At 33.5% G+C, this 17,397-nt stretch overlaps 2 protein-coding genes and 1 long non-coding RNA gene across 4 annotated transcripts; 2 read left to right on the top strand and 1 right to left on the bottom strand.

Moving 5' to 3' along the window:
- The first annotated feature begins 482 nt into the window (after positions 1-482).
- LOC132041637 (uncharacterized) lies at positions 483-2,812 on the top strand. The gene is made up of 2 exons (XM_059432339.1): positions 483-2,345; positions 2,664-2,812. Exons 1-2 carry the CDS (start codon positions 853-855, stop codon positions 2,740-2,742), a joined length of 1,572 nt encoding a protein of 523 aa, XP_059288322.1. The 5' UTR covers positions 483-852; the 3' UTR covers positions 2,743-2,812.
- Positions 2,813-4,150: 1,338 nt separating this feature from the next.
- LOC132041639 (aquaporin SIP1-2-like) lies at positions 4,151-12,300 on the bottom strand. Of its 2 annotated transcripts, none has more exons than XM_059432342.1 (3): positions 11,823-12,300; positions 6,897-7,169; positions 4,151-4,642 (listed from the first exon to the last, which is right to left on the bottom strand). In XM_059432342.1, the coding sequence occupies exons 1-3, from the start codon at positions 12,114-12,116 to the stop codon at positions 4,478-4,480; spliced, it is 732 nt and encodes a 243-aa protein (XP_059288325.1). In that variant the 5' UTR covers positions 12,117-12,300; the 3' UTR covers positions 4,151-4,477. The 2 variants fall into 2 exon arrangements, with proteins under 2 accessions (XP_059288325.1, XP_059288324.1); XM_059432341.1 differs by lacking the exon at positions 11,823-12,300 and adding an exon at positions 9,430-9,920.
- LOC132041640 (uncharacterized) lies at positions 8,037-9,173 on the top strand. Its single transcript, XR_009411179.1, has 3 exons — positions 8,037-8,079; positions 8,728-8,848; positions 9,074-9,173. It is a non-coding gene; the product is annotated as an uncharacterized LOC132041640 (long non-coding RNA).
- Positions 12,301-17,397: the final 5,097 nt, after the last annotated feature.

Below are 17,397 nucleotides of genomic sequence, written 5' to 3'. Positions count from 1 at the left end.
ATATGTATAATATTAACTTTTCATAAATAATTAAAGATATTTTATACCTTTTAATTATTAATTTAATTTTGGTCTACTTATTTTTAAGGCGTATGTCTTAAAAGAATATGTCCAAGTCCAACAATCCAGCCAACTCTAATAAGTCGTAAGCATAAGGGTAAAAAGTAAAAACCCTATTATCTCTTTTCATTTTACGTTCTTGCACGTATGTTTTCCCTCAATATGCGACAAAAGTTCGCCGCAGTAGTAGTGAGAAAAAAGAGCTTCATAAGAAATTTGAAGAATGTAGAGAGATATTTGAATTGTCGCGGTAGTCGTAAATTGAAAAAGCAAAGACAAACCGACAATAACCAAAACCAGGTGGTTATTATTTTACTTGGTTTGGTTATGGTTTTAGACATTTAAAAACCGATTAAATTGGTTTGGTTATGATTTATAACCGACCCAAACCGAACCATGAACACCCCTACACGTGCTTAGGCAAAAAATGAAACCCTCACATACTAGTATTTGTCATACCGCCGCCTGAATATTCAGCTCTAAGGGGCCCTTCTTCTGGAAGCAGGAATCAGTCAGAACTCATTTCAAACACCTTTTCATTTACTTTTTCAATCTTTTCCCTTTTTCCTCACAACCCCATTTCTTGTATTTTATTACTACTGATAAAAAAAAATCCATTGAAAAAACTTTTTTTTCTATGTTACTTGTCAACTGCAATCTAAGAAACTCATTTTTACACTGATAAATAAGGGATAGGATTGTTCTTTTTTAACCCAATGCAAAGGACTAGGAGCTAAATCAAAGGTGGAGTCTTGAAGGATTCTTGAAAAAAAAAAAGTTGGGAATCTGACAATGCTTCTTTCACAGCATTTCAAGATTCAATTTTTGAGACACCATAGTTCTCATACTGAGTATATAGCTCATGGGAAAAGCTTAAAAGTTCCAAGCTTTAAGCAACTACTCTATAAGCCCACTAAGGGCATAAATATAGATAAAAATCTATGTCTACATACATTTAGGTGTGTAAAGCACAAATCTTTAGCTGTCTCTTTAGATGCAGCTAGTGAAAGTTGCAATCTTGAACAAAAATTTGAAGTGGCTCAAGAAAGTTGCAATCTTGAAAAAAAAATTGAAGTGGCTAAAGAAAAAAGCTTTTGGGGTGCTGTAAGTTTGGTTATTGGTACAGCTGTAGGGCCAGGAATGTTGGGATTACCTGCATTAACTGTAAAATCTGGTCCACTTCCATCAACTATATCCCTTTTATTGACTTGGGTTTATGTCATTTCCTCTATTATTCTTGTAGCTGAGCTTAGTTTTGCAGCAATGGAAGAAGATGGGGTTGATGAAGTTAGCTTCACTAGTCTTGCAACTAAGGCATTAGGCAGCAAAATTGGATCTTTTGTTGCTTTGGTTTATGCTTCACTAACTTTTGCTTTGTTGGTAGCTTGTGTTTCTGGCATTGGTTCAATAATTTCTCAGTGGTTTCCTAAAATCAATCCTATTCTTGCAAATGGGATATTTCCATCACTAGTTGGGATAGTTCTATGTTTGTTACCTTTTAAGGTTATTGATGTGACAAACAGGTGCCTATGCATTATAATGCTTTTCTCCATTACAGCATTAGTAGTAATTGGACTATTTGTTGGGAGAATGAGTATTCTTGATTCCTTTGGATTTGCTTCTTGGAGATTTTCCTCAGTCTTGCCTGCTATTCCTGTGGCTGTACTTACAATGGGGTTCCATGTAATTACACCATTCATTTGTAAAATTGCTGGAAACACTGTTCATGATGCTAGAAAAGCAATAATTCTAGGTGGGGTTATTCCTTTAGTTATGGTTGTATCATGGAATTTGATTGTTTTGGGACTTTCTGGGAACAATGGTTCATTTGTGTCGAGTGATCCGATATCGCTCTTGCTGTCTGTTAATTCCTCTGCTCTACCAGCAGTTCAAGGTTTTGCATTTTCAGCATTGGCCACTAGCTTGATAGGATATGCTGTTAGCTTCCCGAAGCAGGTTATCGATACCTTGGATTTGATCTTTACTAATTCTAGTCCATCTAGAGTAGGAAAAGTTGGTTCAGCCAGTTTCAGGTTGAGGCAAAATCTTGGAAATGCAGGGAAAGTCTCTTATGATGCTTCAGAAGTTAGAAAGGAATATGGTTTCAAATCTTTGCAAAGCATTGTGATGCCTTTTGTACTAGCTTTACCAGTTCTCATTGGTTCTTTCTTTCCTTCAACATTTTCAAGAGCTCTTGATTTTGCTGGGATTTACGCGAACTGCTTTCTGTTTGGCATCCTTCCCCCGGTGATGACATACATTTATCAGTACAGGAGAAAACTCAGGTATGCCAATAGTACAGTCAAACCTCTCTATCCCAACATCGTTTGTCCCGATATAGTTTGGCTGCTATACTGAAATGTTGTTATAGAGAACATATAATAGTAACATAACATGAAAGATGTTCCACTAAAAACATGGCTGTTGTGGAGAGGTCTGACCGTAGTACCACTAAAAAAGAGTATGAAAAAAGAAAAATAATGCACCATACTATAGAAATTAGAAACAATTATTATTTCAACTCATTATATGTTGTCTAAGACACCGCAAAAACAATAGCATGAAATTCTGCTAACATTTTATCTGGTGTTAATTTTTGACAGGTTAGGGATCCTCCCAGGAGGAGATGGTGTTCTACTACTACTTTTAACCATATCTGTTATTCTAGGCATTTGGCATTAGTCTTGTACTTCTCTGCTAGCTAGACTTGCACTATCAATACATGTAATTTTCCTAATTCTTGAAGGTTCAATGGAGAATACCAATTAAATTTAAAAGAGTTGATTGTTCTCAGAATTTTACATTGGTATCAACGCCATATGTAGCAGATGCATCTTGCTACTATATACATGGATCCCTTCAGAAAAAAAGAATGGATAAAGCAATTTATATAACTTGTATACCTATTGTTTGAACCATTGAGCTGTGGTAACAAATTTCACTTTGATGTAACACAAGAAAGCAGTAAACAAGCGCTATCAGGCCTGTCTAAGGCCCCGTTTGTCCATAGATATGAAAAAAAAAATCACTTTTTTTTTTGGAATTTTGGAGTTGGAGTTGTGTTTGGCCATAATTTTTGAAATTGTAGTTTTTGGTGAAATATAGTTGTAAAAAAAGTGAAAAGTGAAATTTTTTTGAAAAACAAGTTTTTTGAGTTTTTGGTATTCCGGAATACAACTTCAAGTTGTATTCGGAATTCTCATGGCCAAACGCTGATTCCAGAAAAAAGTAAAAAAAAAATTCCGGAATAAAGTGAATAATTCTTATGGCCAAACGGGGGCTAAATCTAATACGAGAGCTTCCTCTTGTTGCAGAATTCCTTTAAATTGTTTTAGCTACTGTGGATCACCTCAAACTAAAGTGTAATATGCTTGCATTCAAAAGCATATCCATTTTCCAGGTTCAACCGTCAATGTTGTATTGATCTTTTGTAACAAGTTACTTACCACCTTTTCAAATTAACAATATGAATTAACGAGTGGTCACAAACCATGCAGATCTAACGATACGTCATTTTTATATTCAATAGGTTTGTTACTTACGAGTGGATATTGGCTTTGTTTGGATGACCTTGAGAATGGTGATGCATATACAACAACAAACCCAGTGGAATCTCACAAGTGGGGTTTGAGGAAAGTAGTGTGTATGCAAACTTTATCCCTACTTTGAGAAGATAGAGAGGTTGTTTCTGATAAGACCCTTGGCTCAAAGAACGATGAAAAAGATGCAGTAGCAACAAGAAGAGACAATAACAAGATAATAAGATAACCGAGGCTAAAGAGACAACAGGTAATTCACCTACACATCCTCCTATCAAAGTTCATGTCCTCCGTGAGCTAAAGTTGAGCTCTGAAAAATTTGAGCTCTGAAAAATTAAAGTAAAAGAAAAACCATTTACCGGCAGAATCTCTCAGCTATGACCAAATTCTGACTTAACATCATTTGTTAAAGCAATTGAGTATGCATCCATGACCTTCATGATACGTATAATTGACCATACCTTACTGGTACTTTTTAAAAGATTATTCCAACTTTCACCTGACTGAACTTAGTTAAAGGGCAAAAGGCCCAGATGTGATCCTTGTTAAACTTGATAAAATATGCAAGTACTATCGAAAGAATCACCCAATTTAATTCACAAAGCACCATTCAAACAGCAAAAAAGAGGCATCTAAAGAAAGCATAAAAGAACATATTCAAGGGCATCCAACTTTGGACAACTAAGTTTTTGCACTAATAGTTGCTTGAATTAGGATCAATGTGAAATACGGGGTTTATTAACAATTCGAACAAATCCAAAAGGAATACATTATGATTCCACATTAGAAGTTAAGAACGGCTTTCAACTTTAACGGTGGCATACTTCAACCACAGCACAACCTACATTAATGAAGCAATTGAAGCAGAACATTCTATCTCAATTTCGCTTTTTCTTCTGAGGCCTCTGCTTTACTGGAGGAGGTGGAAAGACAGCACGGAAAGTCCATGCAGCCATTATTGCTCCTACGAAGGGACAGATCCAGTAGACGTAAAACTGCTCCCATGTGTTGTGCATGTTATTTATGTACGCCCAACCAAATGCCTGCAAATGTATAGCAGATAATCAGCTCTCTTATGAACTCGTTAAGAACTCATGCAGGCAAAAAGAAAAACAAATAAATTGCTACAGCAGTTTCTATACATATAATAGTATGTATTCAATTAGAAAATATCACTTCTCGACAAGAAATAGTCTCCATTTTGGGATACTACAAAATATTTGATACACTTTGAATTCCTTGCAGAATTCAAAATTTCATTTGATATATACTTACCCAAAAAGTTTCAGAGTTGGGGGGTGTTTGTGGTTCTAAATTTACTATGAATATGGATAGCATTCCGTTTATTTAAAAGTGTCGACAAGTGACAATATCTCATCTAACGGTCACCAATTATTATCGTTTTAGAGTACCAAAACTGTAGGATTACACTGGGTATGTTGTTGTTGTTGTTGTTGTTGTACCAAAATCAGTACAACAAAGGATGTTTTTTAAGTTTGCTTGCATATAAAATTAATGTTGATGAAAAGAAAAACCTCATTCCTTGAGAAAGCCAATCTTTACTTAATGCAATGACCTAAAACTAGTGGTCAAGCTACATAAGTTCACATGCAAGGAGAACTATTTTAGGTTGAAGGCAAGGCAAAAGTAACCAATAAGGAAACTAACAGTTAATTAAAGTTACTGCAAATAGAGATTTACGTCGTGTGACACAGCTACCTATAAAAGGCAACAGCAAATCACTGCCCAGGTACAACCAAGAAATATGATTTTTTTTTTATTTTTATTTTTTTTACAAGTAAATGCCAAGAAATATGATTTGCACAGATTGACAGATGGCATAGTTCAGACTAAATGACAGATGGTATGTATTGTTTGTCTAAATCCATTTTCTGTCGTCATCTAATTCCATTAGAATGAGGACAAATATCAGGGTTCAAATAGGTAATGTTCCAAAAATTAAAATAGTTCAGATTGGAAGGCATATAGTCCTAGAGCCCATTTGGCTTAGCTTATAAGTTGCTGAAAACAGCTTATAAGCTTATAAGCTGTTTTCAGCTTTTTTGATTGTTTGGTTGGCCAGCTTATAAGCTATTTTGTACTTAAAATAAACCCAAAAAAATAAGTTGGCCCGTTTGGCTTACCTTAAAAAAGCAGCTTATAACAGCTTATAAGCCAAAAAAAAAAAAAAAAAGTTGGGTTAGTAAGTTGGGCTACCCCAATTTTTTTTTTATTTTTCTTGTTTTCAGCTTATAAGCTGCTTTTTTTAAGCCCATCCAAATAGGCTCCTAATATGTTGTAGTTTGGGACTACAACCAGGGAATCCATTCTTGTCAATGTAAAAGGATTTATTTTTTCATGTAACTGACCAGCTTAAGACTCTTTCGTAAGACTAAGAATTACTGCAATTAAGAATAATGAGTATAATGAAAAGAGCAAGTTACATTATAGCTAAGTTAAAAAGATTGCATCTTAAAGACAAACTTTCTGCTCTAGTTGAAGGTTATTCAACCAAATAAGGACAGATACACCTGAAGAGGAAAGAAAGCTCCTTCATTGCTTGCACATGGTCTATGCAAAAAATCAATTTCGGAGAATCTTGCATCACACTCCAACCAAACAAACCATTACTAAATCCAGTGGAGTACATCTCCATAAAAGCATCCCATTTTTTTTGTCACAAAAAATAAAATCAATAACAGGCAAATAAAAAACCTGGGTTAAAATGGAAAGATCACCAAAAAATGACTTAATTTAAGTGGTCCTTTTCCGGTCAAATGAAATAGGTCCAAACCAAGGCAAAGTTTGGGGGCAGGTTAAAGAAATTTAAGATGCGAGTGAAGATCTATCATAACTCTGGATTCCAAGGGCAGGTATTTTGAGAGTTGGAAAGGGCCTTGCTTCAAGAAGAAGTTAGATTATATCTTACGGGTATTGAAACAATTGTTATAAATTAACAAAGTCTATGCTTAGGCATATCTTGATTTTAAGTAATTGTATCTAAGTTTTCCCCTTTCTATTGCAAGTCAAGCCACCATTTTGACCTCATATGGCTGGAACTAATTCAGGCTCGCTAATGTCAAAAGTAAATGCAACCATCCAATCTAGCTAGCGAGTTCGACCAAATAGGCTATAAAGACAGCCAAACACAAATGCACGAGAAAAGTTACAAATTCTCTTTATACATTAAGGTCAAACAAACAGTAGTAAAAAGGCCTAGAGCAGATAAGAAGTTCATACATTAAGCAATATAATAAGCTCCAAGATCTAAGAACAGCAAAAAGAGCTAGTACTTACATTGGCTGGATTCATAGAAGGTCCGGTGTATTTTGAACCTGCAACTACCATGGTAACAGTTGACATTGCAAGTAACCAATTCTTTAGAAGTGCATTTTTAGGACCCTTCAGGACAATGAGAAAGACCAGAAAGGTCATTCCGAAAGTCAAGATTCCCTCAGCAATGGCTCCATTGTGCAAGTCAACTTTCAAGGAAGGCCCACCTAGCATGTGCTTGTACTGCGTAGGAATAACCTCCAATATTGCTAGTGCACCAGCAACTGCGCCAGCAGCCTGTGACAGTTCAAAGACGATATATAAATATTTTCAAGATATCAGACATGGATGGATTCTTGAATTTGAAGTTTTAGCAGTTATTGTGGAGAACTCTCCAACTTTTAATGAAATACTGTAAGACTTTTTTGATAATCACAGAAACGGTGTAAGGCGTGCCATGAAAATTGAACTTTAGGTGCTCTATCTTGGATTTTACAAATAATATTGTGTGTTCTAATGGAAAACCAAACACTGGTAATCTGAGCTTCGTATAGGTGATCTTGATGCCTGGATAAAAGAGGGAAGGTTAGGTTAAGGAGGGAAGGGTTAGGTTAACGGGCAACTTAAAATCATTAGACATGATGACCTTTCTATATCAAACAGATTTCTCAGCACCATCTATTAGTACAAATGTACGATAGCACCCTGCCACTATAATAGTCACCCCACCATGACAAATTTAAGCAAAACCGTATAGACAGCGGGCTACACCTAGCTTAGCCTATCCTATATCAGTTTTGACAGGAGTTATTTTTGCTGATATTCTCCTCTCTTCAAAAAGGAAGCTCTCACTCTATAAGGTCTGGCAAGTTATTGGGGATAACCAGAATGTAGTAGTCCGAGGCAAATTTGCATATTCCCTATTTGCCTATCTGTCAAAAAAAAAAAAATGGACTCAACCTCTAAACACTTGCCAAAAAGAAGGATTCAACCTATGTTAGAAAAGAGAGAAGCATGTCTTTTACAGCTTCATATAGACAAATCCAACTAGTTTCGGACTTCGGGAGCGGTTGATTTTCCAGAAAATTAAAACTCTAATTCCATTATTACTCAAAAATTCAAGCAAAATAAACAACAGCTAGGCCTCTGTCCCAAACAAGTTGGATTGCGTATATGAATACTTATTAACCATGTTTCTCCATTTAAGGTCAACTCAAAATTCAATCAAAATCAACCATGTAAATACATAACTGGACCCAAAAAAAGCATTCAGAAAAATCAAGCAAAATAAACAACAGCAACCCAAACAAAGAAGTTAGGGTCAGTTACACGAATCCTCACTGACCATGTTTCTCTCTTTAAGCTCAACTCAAAATTCAAGCAAAAAATGATATATCAACAGAAGTTTTTGCAGGGATTTCCCTTCAAACGCACTGGTCTTTAATTTTTGCTCCTCATATCTATGGTCTTTAATTTTTTCCCCTGCTACGCTCGGTATAAGTTCTGTAATATTTTTATTTTAGGAAACTGAACTTTTGCTTCGCTCAGCATAAATTCAGTAGGAATTAAGTTCCCTCAGCATAAGTCAGGCTTTTATGGAATTTGACGTGGAGTTCGAAAGTTTTGTTGGGTCCGGCATTACTTGGGTGATATAATCTAAACTATGCCGAGTGAAATCTATACTTATACTGCGCGAAAATTGCTGAAGGGCAAAAATTAAAGACCTACGTAGCAACTGGACCCAGAAAAGGGTTCAAAAAAATTCACTTTAAAAGTGGAAAGCACAAATCATTGAAAAGTATGAAACAAAAACAAGAACCTGAGCAGCAAATCGGGTATATGAATCCTTTTTAAGCTCCAACTCAAAATTCAAGCAAAATCAACCATATAAACACATCACAACTGGACCCACAAAAGATTCACTTAAAAAAGGTAGAAACAATGAAACAAAAACAAGAACCTGAGCAGCAAATCGGGTATATGAATCCTCACTAAACATGTTTCTCCATTAAGCTCTAACTCAAAATTCAATCAAAATCAACCATATTAACACATAACAACTGGACCCACAAAAGATTCACTCCAAAAAAAAAAAAAAAAAAAAAAAAAAAACTTTGAAACAAAAACAAGAACCTGAGCAGGAAATAAACAACAGCGTCCCAAACAAACAAGTCGGGGTCCGCTATATGAATCCTCCGTAGCTATACGAATCTTCACAGACAATGTTTTTCCATTTAAGCTCTAACTCAAAATTCAATGAAAATCAACCATATAAATACATAATAACTAGACCCCTAAAAGGATTCATAAAATTCATTTAAAAAGCAGAATCTTCAAAACAAAAACAAGAACCTGAGCAAGAAATAAACAACAGCGTCCCAAACAAACAAGTTGGGGTCGGCTATATGAATCCTCAGTCGCTATACGAATCCTCACTAACCATGTTTTTCCATTTAAGCTCAACAAAATCAACCATATAAATAGATAACAACTAGACCCCTAAAAGGATTCATAAAATTCACTTTAAAAACAGAAACTTTGAAAGAAAAACAAGAACCTGAGCAGGAAATCTGGTGGCAACAGAGAAGAGAGAATCTTTTCCAACACCAGCAGCATAAAAAGCTGCAGTACCAGCAGGATTAAAAGCAGCACCACCCAAAGCATCACCAATTATACCAAACACAAAAAACAACACAAAAAGAAGCACAGTAGTAATAAACAATGAAGCCATTCCTTGTGCAATCCCAAAAGCAGAAGCAATAAGGAAAGTGCAAACCCCAAGGGTTGATGAACAAAATACCCACATCAATGTTAACACAAAATCACCCAAAGCTGCTTTTACAGCACCCATTTTTTTTCAAGATTGAAAATACAACAATCTTTGGAACTTTTGTGAATTGTTATATTAAAGAGAAGAAGAATGATATGGTGATGATCAACCTAATATATATTTGAAAGAGAAATAGAGATTGATTAGAAGTATATTTGGGATTGTTAATGGCTTAATTTGCCACCCGTTATCTTGTTGGATTAGAAGAATATGGATTATTATTAATTACTTAATTTTATATTCTTATTCTATTTTGGGTTATCTTGTTGTTTCCCATAATGATTTGTCCCCTAGAGTTTCGCTACCATAAATATGATTTAGTTATTTTTTATTTATATTTTAAAATCAAACACTCAAACTTTTGATATTCTACGTGATAATTTATTATGAAAAAGGGTGGAATTTGCCCATGTTTTATCCGAAATTAAGCAATTTTGTCCCCCATTAAGATTTTAATCTCACATCAACCGGTCGTTAAGAATCTCATTTCGGATCATAATAAAAGTTGAGAGGTAATTTTTTTTTTTTCAAAAAAAAAATCTTGAAGAATTAGGATAAGTAGAGTCCACTAATTTTACGTTGAAACTTCCTTAAACGACAAAGGCAAACACAACATGATTTACTTATGACAAGAGTATAAATAAATCAATATAACGGAAGATAAAATTGAACAATTTCAAACGGTAAATACACAACTTTGGGCCTTTCCTCATTTATTATAGATTCCTATTGTATGGGGTTTAGATGTTTAATTTAATTTTGATATAGTGAAGATTCCTAACTATGTAAAACCAATATTGATGAGTATTTTAATAAGGATTAGGACATCAGCATGGGATTGGATGGTTTTAGTTGTTTCATATTATTTGAATCCTATTTTGTTTGGTAGTAATGTTTCATTAAATTCCTTGACTTGACGGCATGAACCATCTTACCATCTTGGATTCTTGGTGGGACTTGGCTTAATAAATTGTGTAGTCATATTCTATTTACACACTTCTTCTTCGTGAGGAACTTTTTACATATCTAACCGTTTTCAAGATATATTTAACACACAACATTTTATTCACGTGATCAGTGTGTATCTTACGAACAAAATATACACAATCTTGAAACGGGGAGTTACATGCATCCAAGGGCACTTCTCCGAAAAATCATACTATATAAATACACAAAAAAAAAATTATATATACATACTATGTGTTGAACCCTCTTAATTTCTTCGTATATTTACTTATTTATATTTTGATCCCTTAGTAAAAATTCTAGTTCCGTCATTGATCTTAATGTATTCGTGTTCTTAAGCTTTTTTTTTTTTTCCAAGTAAAATCGCGAAGAGAACCTCACCTTTAAATTGAGGATAATTCCAAAAAGAAACTAAAAACTCGAGACAATGACAAAAACGGTCACTTATGTTTGAGGGTTTGTTCAAAATAGTTCCTTAAGTATGCATTAACAGTTTTGGTCTTTTAAGCTTTCAAATGTTAACACTTAAATGTTATATTTGAAGGAAACTGGGGGAAAAAATAGCGGAAACTCACATTTAGAGGCATAATTTTTGTAGTTTTGATATTTTAAATTTAATTCTAGAGTCTAGTGCAACTACTTGAGGTTTAATTTTTGCTATTTTTAAAAAATTATTTTTAGTGTCTAGTGTAATTTTTTGTGTTGCATATTTTATGATTTGATAGAACTTTCTTGGTGCTTATAGCACAATCTTTTATTTTCCTATTGTTTGTCAAATCTAACAGGCAAGAGTTTAGTCAATATTTAACGGAGACTAAAATGTTAACTTTTAACAACTTTAAATAACTAAAACTACTGAATGCATACTTAAGGGACTATTTTGAACCTATCCTCAAACAAAAGGGACCATTTTGAAATCTTGTTTGGACATGAATACAACTTGAAAAAATGTTTAAATTTTTGTGAGTAATTTGAAATGAAAAAAATGTGAAAACAAGTATTTGGAGTTTTTCAGATTCCCGAAATTCAACTTTCAGGAAATTATAGTAACAATTCTATATCCAAACAATTTCAAAAAAAAAAAAAGTGAAAATTATCCATGGCCAAACAGGCCCTTAAAACTCTACTTTCATTATAACTCAAAAATCAAATACCTGAGCAGGAAATCGAGTGGCAACAGAGAATAGCGTATCCTTTCCAACACCAGCAGCATAAAACGCCGCCGTTCCAGCAGGATTAAAAGCAGCACCACCCAAAGCATCAGCAATAATCCCAAACATTAAGAACAACACGAAAACAAGCACAGTAGTAACAAACAAAGAAGCAATTCCTTGTGCAATTCCAAAAGTAGATGAAATTAAGTAAGTGAAAATCCCAATTGTTGAAGTACAAAATATAACAATAAATGTCATAGTAAAATCAGCTATTGATGCTTTTACAACACCCATTGGAGTTTGTGAATGAATTGTGTGTGTTAGTTACTGAAATGATGAACTTGGTATTGAACTATAGAGTATATATTAGAGAAATGGAGATTGTTAGAATTTAGAAGTAAATTTGGTAGGAAATTGGGATTGTTATGGTTGTTTAGTAAGTAATTTTAGCACACTTAACACCATTTTGGCTGAATTGTGTTTACTTTTATAATCATGATTTGTCCCCTAGCTAGAGTCTCCCTGTGATATAGGAGTGTCTTTTATTGTTCTTACCTCGTGTTTGGTATTTTTATGGGACCCAATTAAGTTCAGTACACGTCGAAAAATCCACAGTAGGTAGGAGTTTGGCCGCGCGAATTCATATCATGATTTCAAATTATAAGATGAAATCAGCGTTTGGATATACGATTCATGAGATGAAATTCTAAATCATTCAAAATGCATGAGTTGAGATTTCAAATCATGATTTCAAAAAAATTTAAATATAAAATTTGCGGTTAAAGTCCAAATATGCCCCTAACCTTTGCGAAATTGTACACATTTGCCCGTCGTTAAAAGGTTGGTGCAAAGATGCCCCTAACATTTTTTTTTTTTGCCATACATGCCCTTGAGTTAACGGAAAATATTGGAGGGCATATTTGTTCAGTTTCACAAACATTAGGGGCATATTTGAGCCTTTGAAATTCCTGAATATTACGGCGAGAATAGTTCTCGATTTTTTTGTAGTGCACTTTATGCTAGCCAATAATTTATCAGAATCGCATTTTGCAACTCCACACTTATCGTACAACCCTTCACTTTTTCTCTTATTCTTTCACTTGTTTTATGAAATGTCGGAAGGCCGAGTTCTTCAAATAGGTTGTGGAAGGGTTTGTGGATGTGGAGTTGTGGAAGGGACTATTGTGGACGTGGAGTTACGCACTCATCTCACTTATGGACTTCAAATAACTCTACTAACTTTCAGTTATGCGTGAAATTCACGAAAGAGCCAAACCACATTGAATGTTATGTAAGAAACTGTATAAATACTTAAAATGTGATACTCTTTCTATTATTATTATCGAAATTTTGAGCACCGCGGGAGACATTTTTTCATGTGTCATAAGTCTAATATAAGTTATCTCCTTTTTTATGTTTATGTTTTATTGCGGTAATTGTTGCATCCATTATTGTGTAGATATTGGAACTGAGAAGTCAAAAAATATCCAGAAAGAACAACAAATTGAAAAATAAAAATGGTATTATCATTAGTAAAAAAAATCTTTTGAAAAGGGAAAATGATGCTCTTGTGTGAAAACAGTCTTTAAAAGATGTTTGTAATTGCATCTGCTCTTTTAGTTGTATAATTTTGATGTAATACAATGGTGGATGGATTGTAATTACAAATGTTTTTTTATGTTTTGGAATGCAATGATATTTTGTGCCATAATATTCAGGAATTTCAAAGGCTCAAATATGCCCCTAACGTTTGCGAAACTGAACAAATATGCCCTCCAATATTTTCCGTTAACTCAAGGGCATGTACGGCCAAAAAAAAAAAACGTTAGGGGCATCTTTGTACCAACCTTTTAACGACGGGCAAATGTGTAAAATTTCGCAAAGGTTAGGGGCATATTTGAGCCTTTGCCGTAAAATTTGAACCATAAGTTTATATGTTATAAAAAAAAAATCGTAAGTTGGTAGATATTTTTAACAATTACTCCCACCAATCATTTACCAACCTCATTAACGTCTACCAGCCGTTATTTATGTTGGTACCATGTGGGAGGATTATATTAAAGAGTAGTTACATTATAATTCTTGTTAAATTTTCATTTTTATTGAACTAAAGTTTGATCAATTGATATTGTATTTTTTAGAAAGGCCTTCTAGTAGCGTATTAATTTTGTTATGAGCTATGACTCGCTCATTTGGTATGATTGTATAAGAATTGGGAAAGTTTTGATAGTTTTCACAACTTGTGGGGTTTTTACGTTTATAGAAAAAATTCAACTTAAGAAATCCAAATTACATGTTCAAACATGATTTCATCTCATGGTTTCAAATCATGTCCAAATGGCTCTTAGGAGTAACGCATTCCCTAGCAAAAGGCAATCGACTTTGAATTCAGGAGACGGACCCAAAATCTCTTGTTCCCTCAAAGAGTGTTCATTTAGTCGTTTGTACACTCCTTAAGAAAATATTAACTCCTGAAAAAAATAAATAATTTAACTAAAATGTTATTAATTAAATAGGCATTGAGATTTAACCACTTAACACTTTATAAAAATAAATCTGAAAAGATAAAGTTAATTCTTTCTTGATTTGGTAAGTGAACACTCTTTTTTAATCAGACTAGAAAATAAAAATTAAGTGGACACTCATTTTGATCCAGAAAAAATATTAAGGATGAAATATTTATCATTCCACCACAATTCTCATCTCATATTGGTTGTGGTATATCAATATTATACATGTCTGGAAGGAGCCAATGAAGATATAGATTTCTTGGTAAATAAAGAATATTGATATGAAGAAAGAATTCTTAATTTGAAAAATGCGCTAAAGGAAATGAAGCCTACAAATATGAAGAAATTTTGTAACTAATGAAACATTTTTCAGAATTTTAATTTTTTTAGCATACCAAAAAAGAGTTTTATTGCTATCAAAGAGAAGGATATACATATCACGCTATTCGAGCTACTGTAAAAGATTGTAAATATTTGGGAAGTCAACAAAATTAATACTGTTAAATATATCTGAAAGGAGGTAAATTAGGGTCATTCAAGGAAATAAAGTTTTTTCTTGTGACAAATTTGAGCCAGACCTACTAATGATTTAAACTTTTACTTATTTTTTTCAGTATACAAAAACAAAAAGATACAAATATTATTTTATATATTTAAAATTAAATATTTAAATTTCTTGTATAAAAATTCTACATGACAATTCATCATATGGTTTCTATTTTATGGGGTTTACGTGTTCTTCCTTTTTTATTATTTCTATAAGTTCTACGGTTCTAATCTGTTTTTTATGACCAGAAAATACAGTCTATTATATTTGCAAATTGTTTAAAATTTTAAATGCATCCCATGTGCAACATGCCTTTCTAAAATAGCACCTGTCCATTAGGTTTTTCATTCTTCTCCATTTCTCGGCGCCGAAATGTTTAAATATTAGTAATGACAAAAACGTGGCTAGTAATGAAATTATGAATATAGCTTATTAATAAAAATACGGGATTAGCTTATAACTTATGTGTTTACGTAAATCCAGTAGCTTTCGATCGTTGTATAGCATATATGTTAAAAAATTCATTAAATATTTATAGATTTTGATTATAAAATCTATTATTAGTGTATATTACTTTGACATAGTTGTAAAATCTCATAAACTTCAAACTTTGAATCTACCTCAAATTGAATGACTAACTTATTCTACAAATTACCTAACATTTAAAATAAATGGAATTAGAACGTGATGAGATGATTTAATATATTGTATATTAATTTATATGTGTACGTCAACTTGTCATTTTTGGCCTCGAGCAATCATTAGAGGGTCGTGCAAGAACACCTCACAGCCAAAGGATGGCCAAATAACGTCGAATAGCTAGACAAACTTGGGCTAAATATCTATCTTTGCAAATAACCTCGTGTAATGCAAAGAACAAATAAATTATCCCCTCTCATATTCAATTTTTATTTTAAGGCTGATTTAATGTTTATTTGAATAGCCATGTTAATGGCTCATTAAGATCTTTTTAATAGTCGAGTTAATGACTCATTAATTCTCTTTGACCCCTTCATATTTTCAGCCTATATTAATCATCCTTCTTGGTGAATTACAAAACAAAAAAATCATCTCTTCTTTTTCTTGAAAGTTTTCTTTTCCTTCCAATTTAAAGCAATTTTGTTTGTCTGAAACTCCAAACTTCTCATATCTAATGCAAGTATTTGGAAGGAATCTTAGGATGACGTACTAAACGACGTTTGCGCGCATAAATCGCCGGCGAAAGATTGCCACAATGTGATGATCCGATAAGTTGATTATCATTACGCTCGCTTCGTTTTCTTGATTAATATTGTTAATATTTCCAACATTGATTCTATCATTCTGTTCGTTTCTTGATTAATATTGTTAATATTTCCAACATCTATAACAATATTTCTCATAGTTTGTTTAATACTTTAATGATCGGCTCCTTCTTATATAATCTTCAGAGTATCACCCACAGGTTTGTTCCATCTTTCATATCTGCCAACAAATTAAATGAAGTGTAAGAAAGAACAATTGAATTGAGGTTGCAGAATGAATTCATCAAAATATGATCTTCAAATGAATTCATCAAAATATGATCTTCGATCAGTTGGTGTTTACTTTTATGAAGAAAGTACTTGTCGATCCGAGAGTAAAATGTTCTCATTAGTATAAGGTCGTCGTATCATGAAAAGTTATGAAAATTGACTTCTTGAATTTCCTTTTCATCTCACCATAGAGCTCAGAAAAAGGAAGAGATGAGAGAGCATGCAGTGTGTGAAATGACCGAGAGGGGACCTTTTATTTGTTCTTTTATTGCAGTACCTCGATGTAACATGTACGCTTGCTATTCGCGACTGTACTAGACCTTCGACCAGGCATTAAGAAAAGAGCTACATTTCTCTTCAGAGAAGATATGATCTACAGATCCCATTTTTGGGTTCAAAACAGCAACAACTCTCAGAAATAATCACCTGGCCAAGTTTTTATTTAATGTTATCCATAGGATTGTTTCAAAACAATGGTTTCCTTACTCGGAAATGTATATTTAGAGGAATGTTTTATGACTGGGCCCAAATCAGTATTTAACATATGGGCCACTGGACAAACTGCATAGGCCAATTTGCACGACTGTCCTTATTCGGGAATGGTCTTTAATTTTTACTCCTCAAGTTGCTGGTCTCTAATTTTTGTCCTTCAACTAAAAATTCATGGGTTTCGGGTTCAAACCTCGCATAGTCAAAAATGAAAATAAAAATCTCGAAATAGAGTTTGAATTCGCAAGATAGAATTTGCCTGCAAAACTCTACCTTAAGGCAGAGTTTGCTACCTTATAACATAGAGTTTGCCTTAAGGTAGCAAACTCTCCTTTATAAGGCAAAGTTTGTCTTCAGGCATAAGACAAACTCTACCTTAAGAGTTTGAATTCAAAACTTTGTCTTGTAATTTTTTATTTTTAAAATTTTGACTGAGCGGGGGTTCGAACCCAGAACTCATGGATTTCTAAGTCGAAGGATAAAAATTGAAGACCAACAATTTGAGGGCCAAAAAT

Source organism: Lycium ferocissimum, unplaced genomic scaffold, assembly GCF_029784015.1.
Source record: "Lycium ferocissimum isolate CSIRO_LF1 unplaced genomic scaffold, AGI_CSIRO_Lferr_CH_V1 ctg11, whole genome shotgun sequence".
In the NCBI taxonomy this organism is placed as follows: Eukaryota; Viridiplantae; Streptophyta; class Magnoliopsida; order Solanales; family Solanaceae; genus Lycium; species Lycium ferocissimum.
The sequence above is the reverse complement of the archived record's forward strand: the minus strand, read 5'-3'. Positions and strand labels throughout refer to the sequence as shown.